We start from the raw sequence: 15,354 nt of genomic DNA, 5'->3' as shown, positions 1-15,354 counted from the left end.
TCTTCTTCTTCTTCTTCTTCTTCTTCTTCTTCTTCTTCTTCTTCTTCTTCTTCTTCGTCATAATAAACTGATAGTTCTGATTGCAAACGTTTAGCTGAACAACGTCCGGTTTTCGACCATGGTTACCGACAGCAAACGGCCGACACGTGAACGTTTGAAAGTTTTCAACATCCTCAGCAATGGTATATATTTAAGAGACATACATCACAAGTTTATTTAAAACGTTACTTTTGATGAGCCTTTAGAAGATAGAGTGCTAGTCTTAGACATTTTCTTAAAATTCATAATGATTTTTTTTAACTTACTCTTATTACATCTCATTGCCATATATTTGAAGTTAGACTAGAAGTTGCCCTTTAGCAGCACTTTTGGAGATTATGACTCTCATCTGAGAGGAGGAGTTTCTAGATGAGCTTTGTTTTCTTACTTCCAATCTACTTCATTAAGCTAAAATTATCATCCTGACATAGGAATATTTCAATTTCTCTCAGTTGAACACCTCTCAACAACAGGCAGTCAGCACTATGTGTGAAGAAAAAAAGTATTTCTGTTACAAATCTATCTTGGTTAGTTTGGACAAAGATAATTAAACTTGGTTCTTGGATCTGTAAACGTTGCTAAAGATACTCCTAGCAATTGCAGTTTCTGTTTTAACATTGTGTAGTTACTTAGAGTTGAAACTTTACATTATTGTACAAAAGCGTTTTCAATTTGCACCAAAAATACCTACATACACCTTCTACAGGCTTCTCAAAATAGTTTGCTGTAGATTTGGATCAATTTGTAAAATGCATTGCTCCCCAAAACATTGACTTTGGTGTGTGTAAGACACTGTCCATAATTTGGCAACAAATGGACAATGACTAGAAGAATGTTTTCGGCCGTTTGCTGTCGGTAACCAATAAACATCCACATTTAAAGTGTTAAAGTTTAGCCACAAAAACTGTCACAATGCCTTCACACTCTTTGATCAATAAAAATATGGACATCATATTCATTTGCACTCATTTCACATGCATCAATACTTTGTAGAACCTCCTTCTACTTTATAGAATCATTTTTTGCCAATTCTTTGTGAAGTACTGAACACTTAATCAGACTGGACAAAGAGTATATTGTGTACACAATTATTCAAGTCTTGCCATTGTTTTAAGTGGAATGTTTGATTCCCTCAAACACATGAACATACTTTGGTCTAAATTATTCCATTGTAGCTTTGTCTCAAGTCTTGTGCCACCCTCAATAAGGTTTCTTCCAGGAGTCAATTGCTCTATCCATCTTCCCATTACCATTATCCAGCTTGTTCTTGCTGAAAAGCAAGTCCAGAGGAATGTTGACCAGAGAACCTTCTTCCGCTTTGTTCGCTTCTTGTTCATACTGCTGACTGGAGTTCTTTTTGCTTTCTCTTAACAATTTCTTCAAGCCAATTTTTTTCAAAGATCCATTTTGACTCTGTGGTGGCATCAGCCATCTTCTGTGGTGTAGTTTGTTGGGGTAGCTGCTTATTTACAGCCCTGTCCTTGCAGGTCTCCTCAGCCCAATGCTGATGGTTGGAGACAGAAGAAATAACTTATCACTTTTAGACCTCATCTACCACCCTATGAAGCTGCAGCTGAACTCGAGCACTCCTTCAGCAAAGGCCTTCTGCATTCTTGGTGCACATTTATGTGAGATGTTCAAAGCTTGATTTATTGTTTTGTGACCTAACCCTGTTTCCACTTCTCCTCAACTTTATCCCTGAGCCATCTGCCGTGCTTCTTGGTCTTCAAGATGATTACTAACGCAGTAAGCCTTTAAGGCTTTCAGAGAACAGCTCAATGTATACATTTGGGTTTTAATACTTATTAGGTGACATCTCTGGGCAGTTGTTCCAGATTTAGTTTAGGAAGAGATTCTGCATACTCTTTTCATTCATTTTTAAAACACTGCAAGTACTGTATTCTTTTTCTTCCTTCACATAAAAGCCTAAGGAAACGCATCCAACTTTGCAACAGTAATAGATCAAATGTTTAAGAAGAATTTTGGGTGTGAATACTTTTGCAAGGCTCTGCATCGTAAGCCTTAGCAGAGAAGATTAGACAGACTTGCGCTGCAGCATGAGTGCACCGCCACATATGTCTCCTCAGAGGACTCACATAATAGTGAGGCCATAAGCAGCAGTCCCCGATTTAGCCTCAGAAGTTGTTGAGATCATCAGGCTAATCCTCTCATCTGAGGTTATCACCGCACCTTAAGAGTTAGTCAGCGTCTTAGTCCTTCGCCTGTATCCTTTTGATGACAACATTATTGTCACATTTATAATTAATCTCCTTTCCTTTTTTATTCTTCCTCTTCTCATTGGATTCAACAAACACCCTACATGGGAGAGCAGAGACGTATTCCAGACTCAGAGGAGATATTTTAAAGCACTTTGTTCCTGTATTCTTTTTTTTTTTTTTTACTTTGGCACATATGTTTTGTTTTTACATTGTATGAATAAGCCAATATCCAGCGAGGAAAATTAGGCAATTGGTAATAGTCCTTTTAATATGCAACGTAGAATGAAAGACCAGCAGCTTAGCATGTAATAAGAGCTTTAATTCAGGTATTATTTTTTACCTCTTGACCCAGACTGCTCAGTTTGTTGATGTCGACAGTGCATCAATGGCGTCACAAGCTGATTGGCTTACTGGAGAAGTGACACCATCACATAGCTGGACAGTACATACAGTACATCCATTCATTCTATTCTTAGAGAGGTTTAACTTTGATAGCAATTTTTTTAAATTCATTTACTTTCTGCTGTGTTTTTCCTAATTAGGGTGTTTGTCATTTGAAATAAATAAATTGGAAACAGAGTATCTGACCACTAGATGGCGCAATTGTTTTACTCCTTTACCTTATTTTGTTTTGCTTGGAGCAGTCATTTGATCTGTGTGGCAGATTGAGTCATTTTTGTCATAAAAAATTCCAACAAAGATTGAGCCTTTTAAATCTTTAAATAACAATTTTTACCTCAGTATTCGGTCTCATGCTTCACGAGTCAATACTTCAAAATGGTATTGAGTATTTTTTCTATAATGTCTCTAAAAATCATAGCATTTTGACAACCTGACTACCACTTGCATAAAAATCACATGAAAATCCAAAGGTTTTGGGCTGGAATGAAACATCTCTCAATTTTTTAATTTATTTTTAATATTGATGAAGTCCACAAAAATAATCACACCTTTAGTCCTTCTTGCATTTTTGTTCTATATCAAGAATTTGAAGTTTTGAATTTTTTAGTGTATGGAACAAATTTATCCCGATATGGAACGAAGATGCATGCAGTGAACCCAATTTTGCATACTTTTGCGAAAAACTAAATTGTGTTCATAATTCTCTGCATGAGAAAACTAGATTTGACTTAAGATGAACCTTGCATGGTCAATGATGCAATGCATTTAAATATAATTCAGTTTATGTTGAATTGCAAACGTCGTGCAAATCAGCAAGAAGACTCAAATATTGATTCTCATCTTTTTCTGTTCCTCGGTTAAAAGTTTGGTGGCGGTTCTTTCTGATCTGGTAACTCTGGAGGGCGCCAGAGATTGCATTTACATCTTAGAGCAGGATTTATGATTGCAACTGTGACCTCACTGAGACATTTGTCTTAACCAATGATCTATCTGCTGATATTTAAGTTCTCCGGGTTTTATAGAGATAATCTTATTCAGTCATACTGGCATCGTTCCTTTTCTGCATAGAGCCATCAAGGTTTAAATTTAAGAAGAAAGACTACCTGACGCCTTTTGTTTTTCTGCATGCAGCAGAGTCTGCAGGTTATGTCATGCAATAATCGGTGGTCAGTAAATTTAAACTTTAATCCATCATATGATATAGGCTGTACTTTTGTTTGCTTCTACAATAGGGCGAGGTGATCTATGGCAAATGTGAGTTTCATCGTCTTCTGTGATGCTCTCACAGGAATGTTAGACCGGAACCCCCCATGTGAGGCTCCTTGTGTCCAAAACCACGCACCATTGAATGCAGATGGATCTAAATCTTCAGCCTCCCCCTTGATGGCTTTAGGGCTGCTCTGTGGTGTGGGGCGAGCCAACAAATATGAGTGAAACTCATCCGGAATGTGCCCGGCACCCTGTCTGCCCTTCTGTTAGTGCCGATATGAGGAGACTGCGGGGGTCAGAAATGGGGGAATGTTGTGAGAGGAAGAGTTTAAGGGGTGGGGAGGCACACTAATGAGAACCTGTAAGACCTTAAGAGAGACCAGGTGTTCTGTGTTTTCCTCAAGACGATAGAATGCCCTAAAGAATAAGGGATGTCACAGCAAGGTTTTAGATTTTGTATGCAAAAGTTTTATTGAATGACACAAATAAAATAAAATACATTTACAAATATAAAATAACATATATATAAAACACATCAATTTAGCAGTTTGCAGAGGAATAATGACAAATAGCTACAATGCCCATATATATCTCTCTCTTTCTGTACAAAAATAGCTTTATATGCATAAGTACATTAATGTAACTTTTATATAATAATTAAATAAAGAAATTCATATATATACACAAATATCTGCACTAAAAAAATAAGATTGCACATGTTTTTTTTTTGTTTTTTTTTTTACAGACAAAAACATTTTCAAGTATAGTTAAATCCAGTATGGACTGGCACATAGCTCAAAGAATCTAAGGCATTTTCCCTTGTACAGTGTCCAAAACTTGATATAAACGGAGAGCATTAAAGCTCTTTAGGCATATTGATAGTGATATCTTTTCTTTTATGCTTCATTCTGCTTACGTTCAAAAGGAAAAGTGCAAGCCATTATTAGCAGTCTTATAGAACATGATGTAGTCCTTCGGGAATAGCACTTTTTAAAGTCTAGGCCATGAGGAATAAGTGTGTACAGCTCTAAAACGTTAATAGAGGGTTTCCTCTTTCAGGATGTGCCCACATGTATTTGCACTCATCCTTTTCCTCTGCCAGGCAGAGAACAGCACCTGTAGTTTGCTCCACACTGTGCCATCCAGTTTCTTTAAGCCAGCTGTTTGCAAACTCTAGTCCACTGAGCCGCGAGGCTCAGGCATCCCAGAGCCGCGGCTGCATCCAGAATCACTCTGACTCAGTCCTCCTGTCTGGAACAAATGCACTGGAGTGTACTTGGCATGAGTCTTAGGCATTTGGAGAATTTCAAAGCCAAGCAGAAGGGGACACAAGCTGGAGAGTCCAGCTCCCTTGATTTTGCTCCCAAGTCCTCTTTCAGAGTCCTCCTCATGTCCTTCTGAGCAGAGCTTCAAGCTTGTGAACTTGCGAGTTGTTCAGACTCCACACGGGTCTCAACCTGCCCTCCTCCATCCTCAGGGAGATTTGCCTCTCTGGAACAGATCTGCGCCTCCGGCCATATCCGTGAGGGCTCATTTTGTTAATAGGGACGCTGGTCTTCAGCTTATTGTCTTTGAACTGTTGTACACGATGTGCCAGGACGTGCACCGAGCAGGTACCCAGGGCACAACCTGCGGACCTCTTGGTTCGGATCTTAATGTCAGTGCTAGAGACAGAAGGGAGACAGGACATTAATCCATGCTGTTACTTTATAACTTTTTAAGAATAACCTGATCAGATTAGGTGGTTGAACTTTTAGAATTGGATAATTCATTTCTTACCTGGAATGTGGCAGCAAGATATCCCTGATGTCCTCTGGTCTGACAAAGTTTTCAGATTTTGCTGTTTTCTGTACTGCGACGGTTTCAAGATCCCGTCTCAATCTGCTCCCAAGCCATATGCTTAGTCTGCAAGAGAAGAGGGGGGAAAAACTCCATTAGTCTTGGAATGACTTATTCTTGGCAGCTAACGTCTGCCAAAGACTTAACAGAGTTGAAACATTATTATTATTACTGCATGAACTGATTTAATGTTAACTCACCTTTTTTTCAACTCGGGATTCACCTCAAGTTCCACACAGTGTGCTACTGAAGCCAGCAGGCAGCAATAGAGGAAGGAGTGGAAGATCGTTTTCATTTTGGCTCCTGTGGCAAGAGAGGGAGAGAGAAAAAAAGTTTGGTAAGTTAAACAGTTATGGTGGGATATAATATTTAGCTGCACAAATTTCCGTTCTGTCCCTTTCTGCATGAATAAATACCACATTAAGAATTCCACCAAGAACCACTATTTTGTTTTCTTACACAAGAGTCCAAAAGCCAAGTTATTTGCATATATCATTCATTTATTTAGAAAGTTAAGCTAAGGTCAGAATTTGCTCGGTTAAGCAATTCTGTGACCAAGCTTTGGGCCCCTGGCCAGTAATTTGAAGGACATGGTCTAAAATAGACTCAGCAGAAGTCCAGAAAAACTTGCAAATCATAACAATTTCACTTACAGCATCTAAAAACAACAAATGATGTGTTAATACTGTTGGATGCTTGACAGCCTGCTGGCAATTCCTACACAGACCCACACACATTAGGAGCTGAACTGCTTATATAACCAGGCAGATAACCTGTTCTTGTCTCTACACTTGTGCCTTGACCTCAAAAAGGAGCAAGGATAAAGCCATCAGCTGGCAGCACGGCAAACCACAGCAATATGAGTTCTTTTAAAGCAAAGTGCACATACCTGTAGTTCAATTCAGATAGGCGAGAAAGTTCTTCTTCCAAAGTCAGCAGTGAAAGAATACTCCACAGGTATTCTCCAGGTTGCTTTTGCTTCTGTAAGGCAGCTGTGTCACTCTGCTATTAGCCTCTATGCACCAGACCGGCGGCATTTATAGCGGTCTCCAAGTGGGAGGGGCTCGGTGATCGACAGGCGCAACTCCCCCACTCCATTCAAAGCACTTAACTGCTCTGCTGTTGTTCATGTTCAGCAACAAGGGGTGGGGAATAAGTGTAGGAATGACAATTAAAATCATATGTTTAACAAAACTTTAAAGAAAAGACATGAAGAAATCCCGTGCTGCCATTGTATCCTGTTTTTGTTATTTTAGTTAGTCATAACCTAATTTTCTATCCACTCTTATATAATGAAAATAAAAATAAAAACATGAGTCAAACACAACACTCAGATAAGGATGCAAGATGTTTGTCCCAGTTTCTTTTCTGTGCATTACAACTAATAATAGCCAAACTTTCATATTGTTATATTTAAACTCTAAGGTCAAATATGCCAATTCTTTTTGTTTATGCTCTTCTCAGTCTCTCCGGCAACAAAGAAAATAACTTTAAGGAATGTTCCCATCCTCGGCTTTCCAAGGCACTCCCCGACACTGTGAAGTTCCATGTGAGACTGGAAACCCAGACGACAATGAATCCGAGACAAGCATTGAGTTACTGATTAAATATAATAAGCATGTCCAGCTGTAAATACAATAAACTCTATATTTGTTTGGACACGGCAAATATTGACTTTGGACCCATTTGGAAGGTTTAAAAAAAATTAAATGGAATTTTACAATTATAAATCTAATCTGAGCTTGAATAACAGCCTGTGAGGTGTGTGTATATATATAGATGTTAAACAATTAGAATACACTTTTACATAAATCTAGATGGTGATGACTGAAAAGAAATCCGGTCAGTTTTTATGACTTTTTTTTTTTTTTTTACTCCATTACATGACCAAACTTGTGTTTTATGCTAAAGATACATATTTGAAAGTGGCACAGAATGTAGGAAATTACAAATTGGAGCCCCAAAAATGTGAACTTACAGTGATTTTTGCTATGCAGAAAACTATAAAACCCAGAAAGAACATGTGCCAACACATGTGTAATCTCACACATAGTTTAGGAAATGCTGTAAAAACCAGAGGAAAAAACACTTGGTTTGAACAGTACAGAAATTCCAGTGTAGAAATATCCTCAAGGCAGGGGTGCAGAGAAATCTTTCAATTTTGATTTTGCTTTCACTTTCTTTAACTGTGAACAAATGTACATGAAACGAGGTTTGCTCCACAGTTGACATTCCTCTGTGGCATATCAAGACCCCTTATTCACTTCCTAGTATGATAATGAAATCCTTATGAGTTTATTTATATTCTCATGCGACCCCATTCCGCTGGTGGTGTCATATTTTTAAACTCCAGAAAAATACATAAATGGCAAACACATGTGTTTTCAAAAAAGAAAATGTTTTGTAAGCACTTTGTAATGCTAACTGGTTCCAGCGGATCAGTAATCCCCTCAACAGAGTTTACGACTAGAGATGGTGCAATCGTTACAACAAAATTCTTCTGTTGCCTTTTGGCTCCTTATATAGCAATCTTTCCCCTTCATTTGTGAAGATGAAGTTTGAGTTTGACAGGTTTTGTGCCACCTTTTCGTTTACATCAAGAAACATCAAGAGGCGGATTCGTGATTATTGTAAACCTGTCATCTAATTTTCCAAGATAAACCCAGTTGTCTTCTGTGTTTTTCTGTCTTTTCTTGTGGATTCAAATTCTTTAGGGCCTTTATTTTTGCCTTACTAGCTAACAAAGTCATGTGCAGGAATCTAGAAAATTTAGAAAGCCATTGAAAACACAGACGGCGAGTGAGGGAAATCGCTTGCTGGGTTCCTGCTATTGTTGCTGGTTTGTCTATTTGTCTCACACACATGAAGTAATCCCCACGTGCTATACCCTGTGACAGGTTGTCCTGTTTTCATTCCTCTGCAATATTTTGTTCTAACTCCAGAGTTTACCCTCCTTCATGAGTGTTCCACAAAGGAATCATTTGTTTTTGTTTTGTAGAACTTGCAGTAAATTGAAATGATTTGGTTCAGAAAAAAAAAGTTTTGTTGGAGAACAGTGACTTTTAAAGATGTTGCTTCATAATATACCTAATGTGGATTGAATGCTCTTAGCAATATTTTTTTTTAATGATTTTAATAAAATTAGAGATGCTGAAAGATACCTTTTAGGTGTTTTTTTTTTATTTTTATTGGTCATACCTACAAATCAAATACGCTTAAGCAAATGGCTAAAAACATCATGCAATATTGACCTATGTAAAAGCTCGTGCCTGAGATTACTTCTGTACAGACTGATTTGCTTTGTTTAAGTAAGGTTTGGAATTGCACTCAGGGTTCATACATAGTTTGGAAAGATGTGACATTTGATTGAAGTATTTTCCTGGTGTGGATAAAGAAGGAAAAGGCTATATATTATGAAAAACAATATCTGCATTTACAAGAAATCTTCCGTCCTTCTGCTCGCCTTTTTCTTTGTCAGATTTACAAATTAAATGTACATATTTGAACTGTCCAAAGAAAAGAAATTAGTCATCTGACAATTTCATCAAAAAAACACATTAATCAACAATGTCTTGGTGACAGTCATGTACTGCGAACAAAAGAACTTCAGATAGATAAATATCACAATGTTAAACATTGTTGAAAAACTGTTATCCTTTGGTTGTTACCAATTCTTCTGCACTCTTTAAGTAAAAACCCAGTGATTGGTTTGCCATATTAATGTGGCAGTATTAATCATGTTGATGGTTCATTGAAATTTGAAGAATCTTAGTTTTGATTTGTGCAGTTTCTTGTAGGTCTCATTTATAGCAAACCATAAAAGGCTATGATAGATGAATCTATTTTTTTTTTAATTTTATGAATATAACAGTGCACTTGTTTATGATTTGACCATTTTCTGCTTTCTGTAGACATGAACAAAAGTCTATTGTGTACAGTTTTAAAAAAAAATATTAATAAATAATAAATATTTGAGGCAATAAGCAAAGGACAAAATGCTGTAAAGGTTAGATAACTTATTTATATTGCTTACATTACAGTCTTATTTTAATATTTATTTATGTCAAAACTGGATTTGTAATAGGCTATTTATGCAGAACTTAATTTCTGTGTTTCCCCTCTTCCTAGTAAAATACGGTATCTTGTTCTTCTACTAGCTCTTGAAAAGCCCTCAAAGCCGCCAGCAAATTCGAGATTGTTTCAGGCAGGAAATGAAATCCCACTGCTCACTAAGATTAGAATAACAATTCCCGTGTGGCTGCTGCACATTTGGTTGTACTGGACGTTAATCATGTCGTTTCCTAAAGGATATTTTATTACTATTGTTATTTTGGGGGAAAAAAGAAATAAATAAATAAAAACAGTCAGTATTGGATACAGTGATGTGTTTGTAAACTCAAAGGGCCCACGCCCATGGATGTATCCCCACTCCCGCACGCAAGCGCAGTGACACTCCTTCTGTCAAACATGGCTGTTCTTTGGAAGGAGGAAAAATGCTGAATTGTGTTGGTATTTCTCTGGAAAAGCAGCAGAAATGGCTAGGTTGGCTGACTATTTCACTGTCGTCGGATACGACCAGGAGAAAGCCGGTAAGTTGTTTGCGGTCGCGGACTGAGCGGAGCTCCGCTGATCCAGGCCGTGTGTCTGTGTGTATGATGATGTTGATGCTACATAGCATTAGCCACACGGCTAAGGCGAGACAGGGAAACACTTTCTTTTTCTCCCATTAGCAGGCCAGATGTCAGAAACCACTCGGAGGGGCGTGGGTTCACACATTGTGTTAAATCAGTGGAGGAGGTGGTGGTTCATTAGCGAAGGATGTGATATTTGACTCGGAGCAAGTGAAACTTTTTTTTATGGGTTTAAAATCTGTCACATCCTGCCCTGTTGATCCACTGATCCAGCGCCCGTTAACGGGAAAGCTGTCCGTCCGCAGCTCCGATTTGGCCATATAAGTTCAAGTCTGGCTCCTCCCTTATCTATTTGTTCAATGAGTCAAGCCAGTGCATGGTTATTGATAACTCATTTGTAGTTTTGTAGCGTAAAGCTATGCTTGCTATTTATAGATCTATTTTTATCCACTGCAGTCCTCGGTCATTTATTGTGTCATTTTTCAGTGGCGCAACAAAGGGGGGCGTAGGGGGGTAAAGAACCCTTTAGGTTTTGCTGACCCCTTCTCTTCCCAGGCAGCCTTGAAAGGATAATATGGTTTTACTTTTAATTTAAGAAACAACAGAACGCATGGAGGTACATTAGCAGAACATCCAAAATACTTGTGGGTCACAGCAAATGTCACCAGAAGGAGCATTGATTAAATGTTTGACTTAAATTACATTGAGACCTGCTGTAAGTTTTGTCCCACCATCACAAAAACATTCGACATTGTTTTGATATCATCATGAATTTTTCAGCAGAAAGTAATTGAGTTTACCAAACATTCTCCATTCTTTGAGAATTTAAAATAAAAGCCTCATAATTGACTTTTTAGTAGAAAATGTTATTATAAGGCATACTTATTACAGTAGGATATATGGAGATAATGTTTTGCTTGAAACAAAAATACATTTTGTTATTTTTTTTTTCTCCGAGCCACAAAAATTAGGATTTAAATTATTTCCATGATGGCATCTGGATATTTTGGGAACTATTAAGCTATGTACATATGCATCAATAAGGTGATTTTTGTTATATAGATATCTTCAATTAATTCACAGGTACTTAAGTTGATTGATCTATATAAAACATAGTTTTGTTTAACTAAAAGTAATGGAAATAAGTAAGCAACGATTGGTATCGGTACGCTTACTTTACGTTAGCCTTGGATTTGCTGATAGCAACATTCCCACTGGTAGTCCTAATTTTGTCAGTCTTAAATAAAAAAAAAGCTATGTATTATTTTCATTTGTGAGCTTCTTCCACCATCTTCTACATCAGTTTGGAGAATTTGTGTATTCCAGTATTTTTAGCATCTTTTGCATCTACCCAGAGAGACTGAGTTCATCAAATATATTTTATTGTATACTGCTGTTCTCAGGGTAAGACAATGGTTGCTGATATGACGGTAAACAATCCAACCATGGCCATATCTGGTCACCCCATTAAACACTTTTTGGATCCTGTCTTGATTATTGATTTATTTCTGTTTGTGTGAAGAGTGCTGGCTGCAGTGTTGCACTGCTGCAACAAAACGCAATTCTAGAACCAGAGTTTTACTCTCTCCGCTGGGGGTTAGCAGGGGGACAGGAAGCCCCTCATGCTTAAACTTACATGTTATTTCTCAAGTCCAGCCTCACATTCCTTTCATCGAAAGACAGGAAGCAGCTTTGCTCACATTAAATCATTCATAGATAAATGGATTAAAACTTTTTTTTAATTTTCTTTTGGCACAGTTCTCAAGTTAGGGCTGCTCATTTAGTGAATTGCCTGTTTCTAAAACAGCTTAAATCTTTGCTATTTATTGCCAAATATTGTCTGCAGAAAGTAAAGACATTGGATTAATTTGCCTAGCTTCTTACAGTGGCACCTGTTCAGCTTCATGCCTGCTCTGGCCTCGTTGAATGCGCTGTCACCTCGCTACGCTGCACACATTAGGTAAACAATACCTTTCATTGGCTGTGTGCATCCCAGCATCCACTTAGATAAGCATGTGCTCGAGAGACAGATTGTTCCCTGTATTACCAGAAAAATCTAACTAGATTAAAATTTAGACAATTTTAAGGAAGAGACAGCGATGTTGTTTTTCGTCTTCTCCGCACTCTCAACTAAAGATCGACTTAGTGAAGATCTGTCATCACAGATGGAAGTTGATAAGGGATCTGAATCTCCTCCTGAAGAGTAATGGCGTTCCCTGGCTCTTTACTGGATGTGTCTGTTTGCAGTTATGCATTTTCTCAGAGCAGTTGCTGTTTTGGCTCAAAGTTGCAGAGATGCTTTGCCTGTTGTGAAAAAAATCTGATGAGTTAAAAAATGTCTCAAATGCATGCCTTATTGCCATGCCTTATTGAAGCCACGCACGTTTCAGTGGTGCAGGGTTGTTGGTCTAGACAACAGACTTCTTTTACGTCTGTCCCGACTTGCTCGTTAACTTAAAGCAGCAGCAGTCCCTACGTGGCTCACCACTGAGCCTGCCGTTCCATCCTGACTTCTGCTCCACTGGCCTGACCCAGTTCTCACATTTGGATCGCTGTGAATAAGGCTTAAGGTTGCAATCTGTTCACAGTCAGAGGATACGGTTCACACCTTTTGTGGTGATGAAGATTCTCGCCACCTGTCACAAGATGGGAGTAAAAATAAAGGCACACACAGAAGAGACGGTGGGAAAGTCTATAAACAAGTGTGGCTGTAATAGAAAAAGTACATCCAGACCCATTTTAATATTTATATTGTTCTCTTCCTTGTCTCTATGCAGTGAACATAAATCCACAGTGTACAACTCCAGAAATATTTCTGTGGCCCAGAAATGAATGAATGAATAATGTGTGAAACAAAATGCTTTGTTGATCATAATAAAGAGGAATGTGATCAGTGAGGTGGGTTCACTGTGAAATCGGCGCAGTGTCCTTCCCACTTGGAATAGTTTCCACAAGAAATGTTGGAAAACTCTTCAGAACCCACACTGTACTCTGCGTTTTTCCCTTTTGCAACGGGGAGCTGTTTTTCTGTACTGGCATAGCTTTTTATATAGTCTGGCAAATGGTTTCCTGAAAATTGCAAATTTCCAAGTAAAAAAAAAAGAAAGAAAGTCAGACCAGCTTATTTTCTAACGGTTTATTTGGAGGAAATCAGCACTGTTTTATTGATTCAAACTGCTCATTAAATCCACTTTGCAGATGCTGTGGACAGTCTCGGCTTTGTGGAACTTCATTGTCTGGATCTTGTGGTCTCAACTTTGGGATTTACTTATGTAATGCAGCACAATTTTGCAAAAATATTATGAAATTCAAATTTCAAATGAACAAAAAAAAAAACATCCATCAGCAGCAGCTGTGTGGAATGGGATGTGTGCATGTTAAGATGTCGATTTGAAAGTGTCGGATGTCCTGTTGCTTCCCAGCGTGTTTGCATATCAGTAAGTGTCTTTCAGAGCATTATTGTAATAGTCGTACCAACAATGAGTTCATGCAAGGTCTCGCCCTTCAGAACTGTGGGGAATGAACTGACCGTCTGTTCAAACTTCTCAAAGAGAGTTAGTGTGTTTTTTTTCTAGCTGGCTAACTTGGCACACCCACATGGGAAGTGCTTTTGCTTAAAAAGAAATCTTTACATAAACTAAAAGTTAATGTTCATGTTTTTATCTGCCACTTTTGCTCACTTGTTTGATCTGGATGTATTTAATAAATGCTATAGACACATCATAATTATATTATTGCTTTTGTGGCTTGTTATGATGTCTGGCTCTGCAGACTTGTTTGCAGTACAAGCTCCCATTGATCTGCTCTGGTGGGAGGTCCATAGTTTTATGACCCGTATCTTTTGTATTAGCTTAAATCATGTATGACTCTCAGTCTGTTGGCTTCATTCTGACATAATAAATAGTCTGTTTAGTTCTGCTGCCTGCTCAGTTTATCTGCATCGCATAGACCTGATGAAATAATTAGATATTTATTGCATGATCCTTCGCTAATTGCTTCAAGAAATATTTTTTTCGACATTGAGATAAGCTAATACTTTTGGATTTGAGAAAATATGCAAAGCGCCATCGTCTGATATCATTTTAATCACTATGTCTTAAATCTATGTTATTGTGCTGAGGGGGCCAAAAATCATACATTAAATAACAAAGTTTCAAACTCGGTTAAACGGTCTCTTAAAGTAAACATTGCTGGGGTACTGTTAGCTCTTGTAACAGCTGGAGACTTTATTGTTCCGACATTGGATCGTCAAGTGCTGCCATGTGTTATTGTTGGCTGTGTGAATTATTATATATTTAAATAAATTTGTGTAGTTTGTCTTGCTTTTATTGGTAATAACGTAAACATAGCGAAAGTGGGGCTTTCTCAGTGCTTATTAGTTGAGGTTTAACCTCTCGGAAGAAAATAAATTGTGCAATCCTCTTGAGGAAAATTCACATTTTTAGCTTTTTGACAATTTACAGACTTATTTCAGCTTGTAGCCCCAATACATTATAAGCTACTTTTCTCAGTTTTCCAATGTGGTTAGCAATAGGTTGCAGGGACCATCCATTTATTTAAAAATGTAGTAAACAACATACTATAGTCATGATTTGGAGGGGAAAATCAAGGCTAAACACCTTTTCTTACCCTGCAAATGTCATATTTTCTCTTTTCCCATGTGCATGTATTGTATGATGGATACCTGTTAACATATTGATAGATTCATGGAAAGTTCAGTGATTGATGTGGGTAGATTTGAAATTTGTAGACATTGAAATGGCAGATTTGAATGCTCAGTTTATCTGCATTGCATAGACCTGATCCGGTCATCAGGTCTATGCGATGTGAATTTCAGATTACCATACTGTCTCTTTGTTCAGCATCAGCAAGGATTTCTGCAAATTACTTTCAAGTGGCACTCTTTTGATTTTACCTCGATTCACAGGTACATTATAATGAATCAGAATATTCACTGAAAAATTATTTCAAGTTAGGTGTGTAATATATGCACAGTATCAAACGAATCAGTGTTT

The 15,354-nt window shown here is 37.8% G+C and overlaps 2 protein-coding genes and 1 long non-coding RNA gene across 8 annotated transcripts in view; 2 read left to right on the top strand and 1 right to left on the bottom strand.

Annotated features, from left to right (window-relative positions):
- Window positions 1–4,317: 4,317 nt before the first annotated feature.
- adma (adrenomedullin a) lies at window positions 4,318–6,731 on the bottom strand. Of its 2 annotated transcripts, XM_007554104.2 has the most exons (4): window positions 6,598–6,731; window positions 5,909–6,011; window positions 5,649–5,774; window positions 4,318–5,533 (listed from the first exon to the last, which is right to left on the bottom strand). In XM_007554104.2, exons 2-4 carry the CDS (start codon window positions 6,001–6,003, stop codon window positions 5,257–5,259), a joined length of 498 nt encoding a protein of 165 aa, XP_007554166.1. In that variant the 5' UTR covers window positions 6,004–6,011; window positions 6,598–6,731; the 3' UTR covers window positions 4,318–5,256. The 2 variants fall into 2 exon arrangements, with proteins under 2 accessions (XP_007554166.1, XP_016527922.1); XM_016672436.1 differs by lacking the exon at window positions 6,598–6,731 and having other exon boundaries at window positions 5,909–6,041.
- Window positions 5,955–7,367, top strand: LOC107836460 (uncharacterized). Its single transcript, XR_001662364.1, has 2 exons — window positions 5,955–6,045; window positions 7,173–7,367. It is a non-coding gene; the product is annotated as an uncharacterized LOC107836460 (long non-coding RNA).
- Window positions 7,368–10,132: 2,765 nt separating this feature from the next.
- sbf2 (SET binding factor 2) overlaps window positions 10,133–15,354 on the top strand; it is a 98,009-nt gene continuing 92,787 nt past the window's right edge. For all 5 annotated transcript variants that reach the window (XM_007554103.2, XM_007554102.2, XM_016672471.1 and 2 more), the window contains exon 1: window positions 10,133–10,297. In XM_007554103.2, the coding sequence (XP_007554165.1) occupies window positions 10,243–10,297 (55 nt within the window). In that variant the 5' untranslated portion in view covers window positions 10,133–10,242. The remainder of the gene's footprint in view (window positions 10,298–15,354) is intronic.

Source organism: Poecilia formosa, unplaced genomic scaffold (assembly GCF_000485575.1).
Source record: "Poecilia formosa unplaced genomic scaffold, Poecilia_formosa-5.1.2 Scaffold61, whole genome shotgun sequence".
In the NCBI taxonomy this organism is placed as follows: Eukaryota; Metazoa; Chordata; class Actinopteri; order Cyprinodontiformes; family Poeciliidae; genus Poecilia; species Poecilia formosa.
Note: the sequence above shows the minus strand (reverse complement) of the source record. Positions and strands in the feature narration are given on the sequence as shown.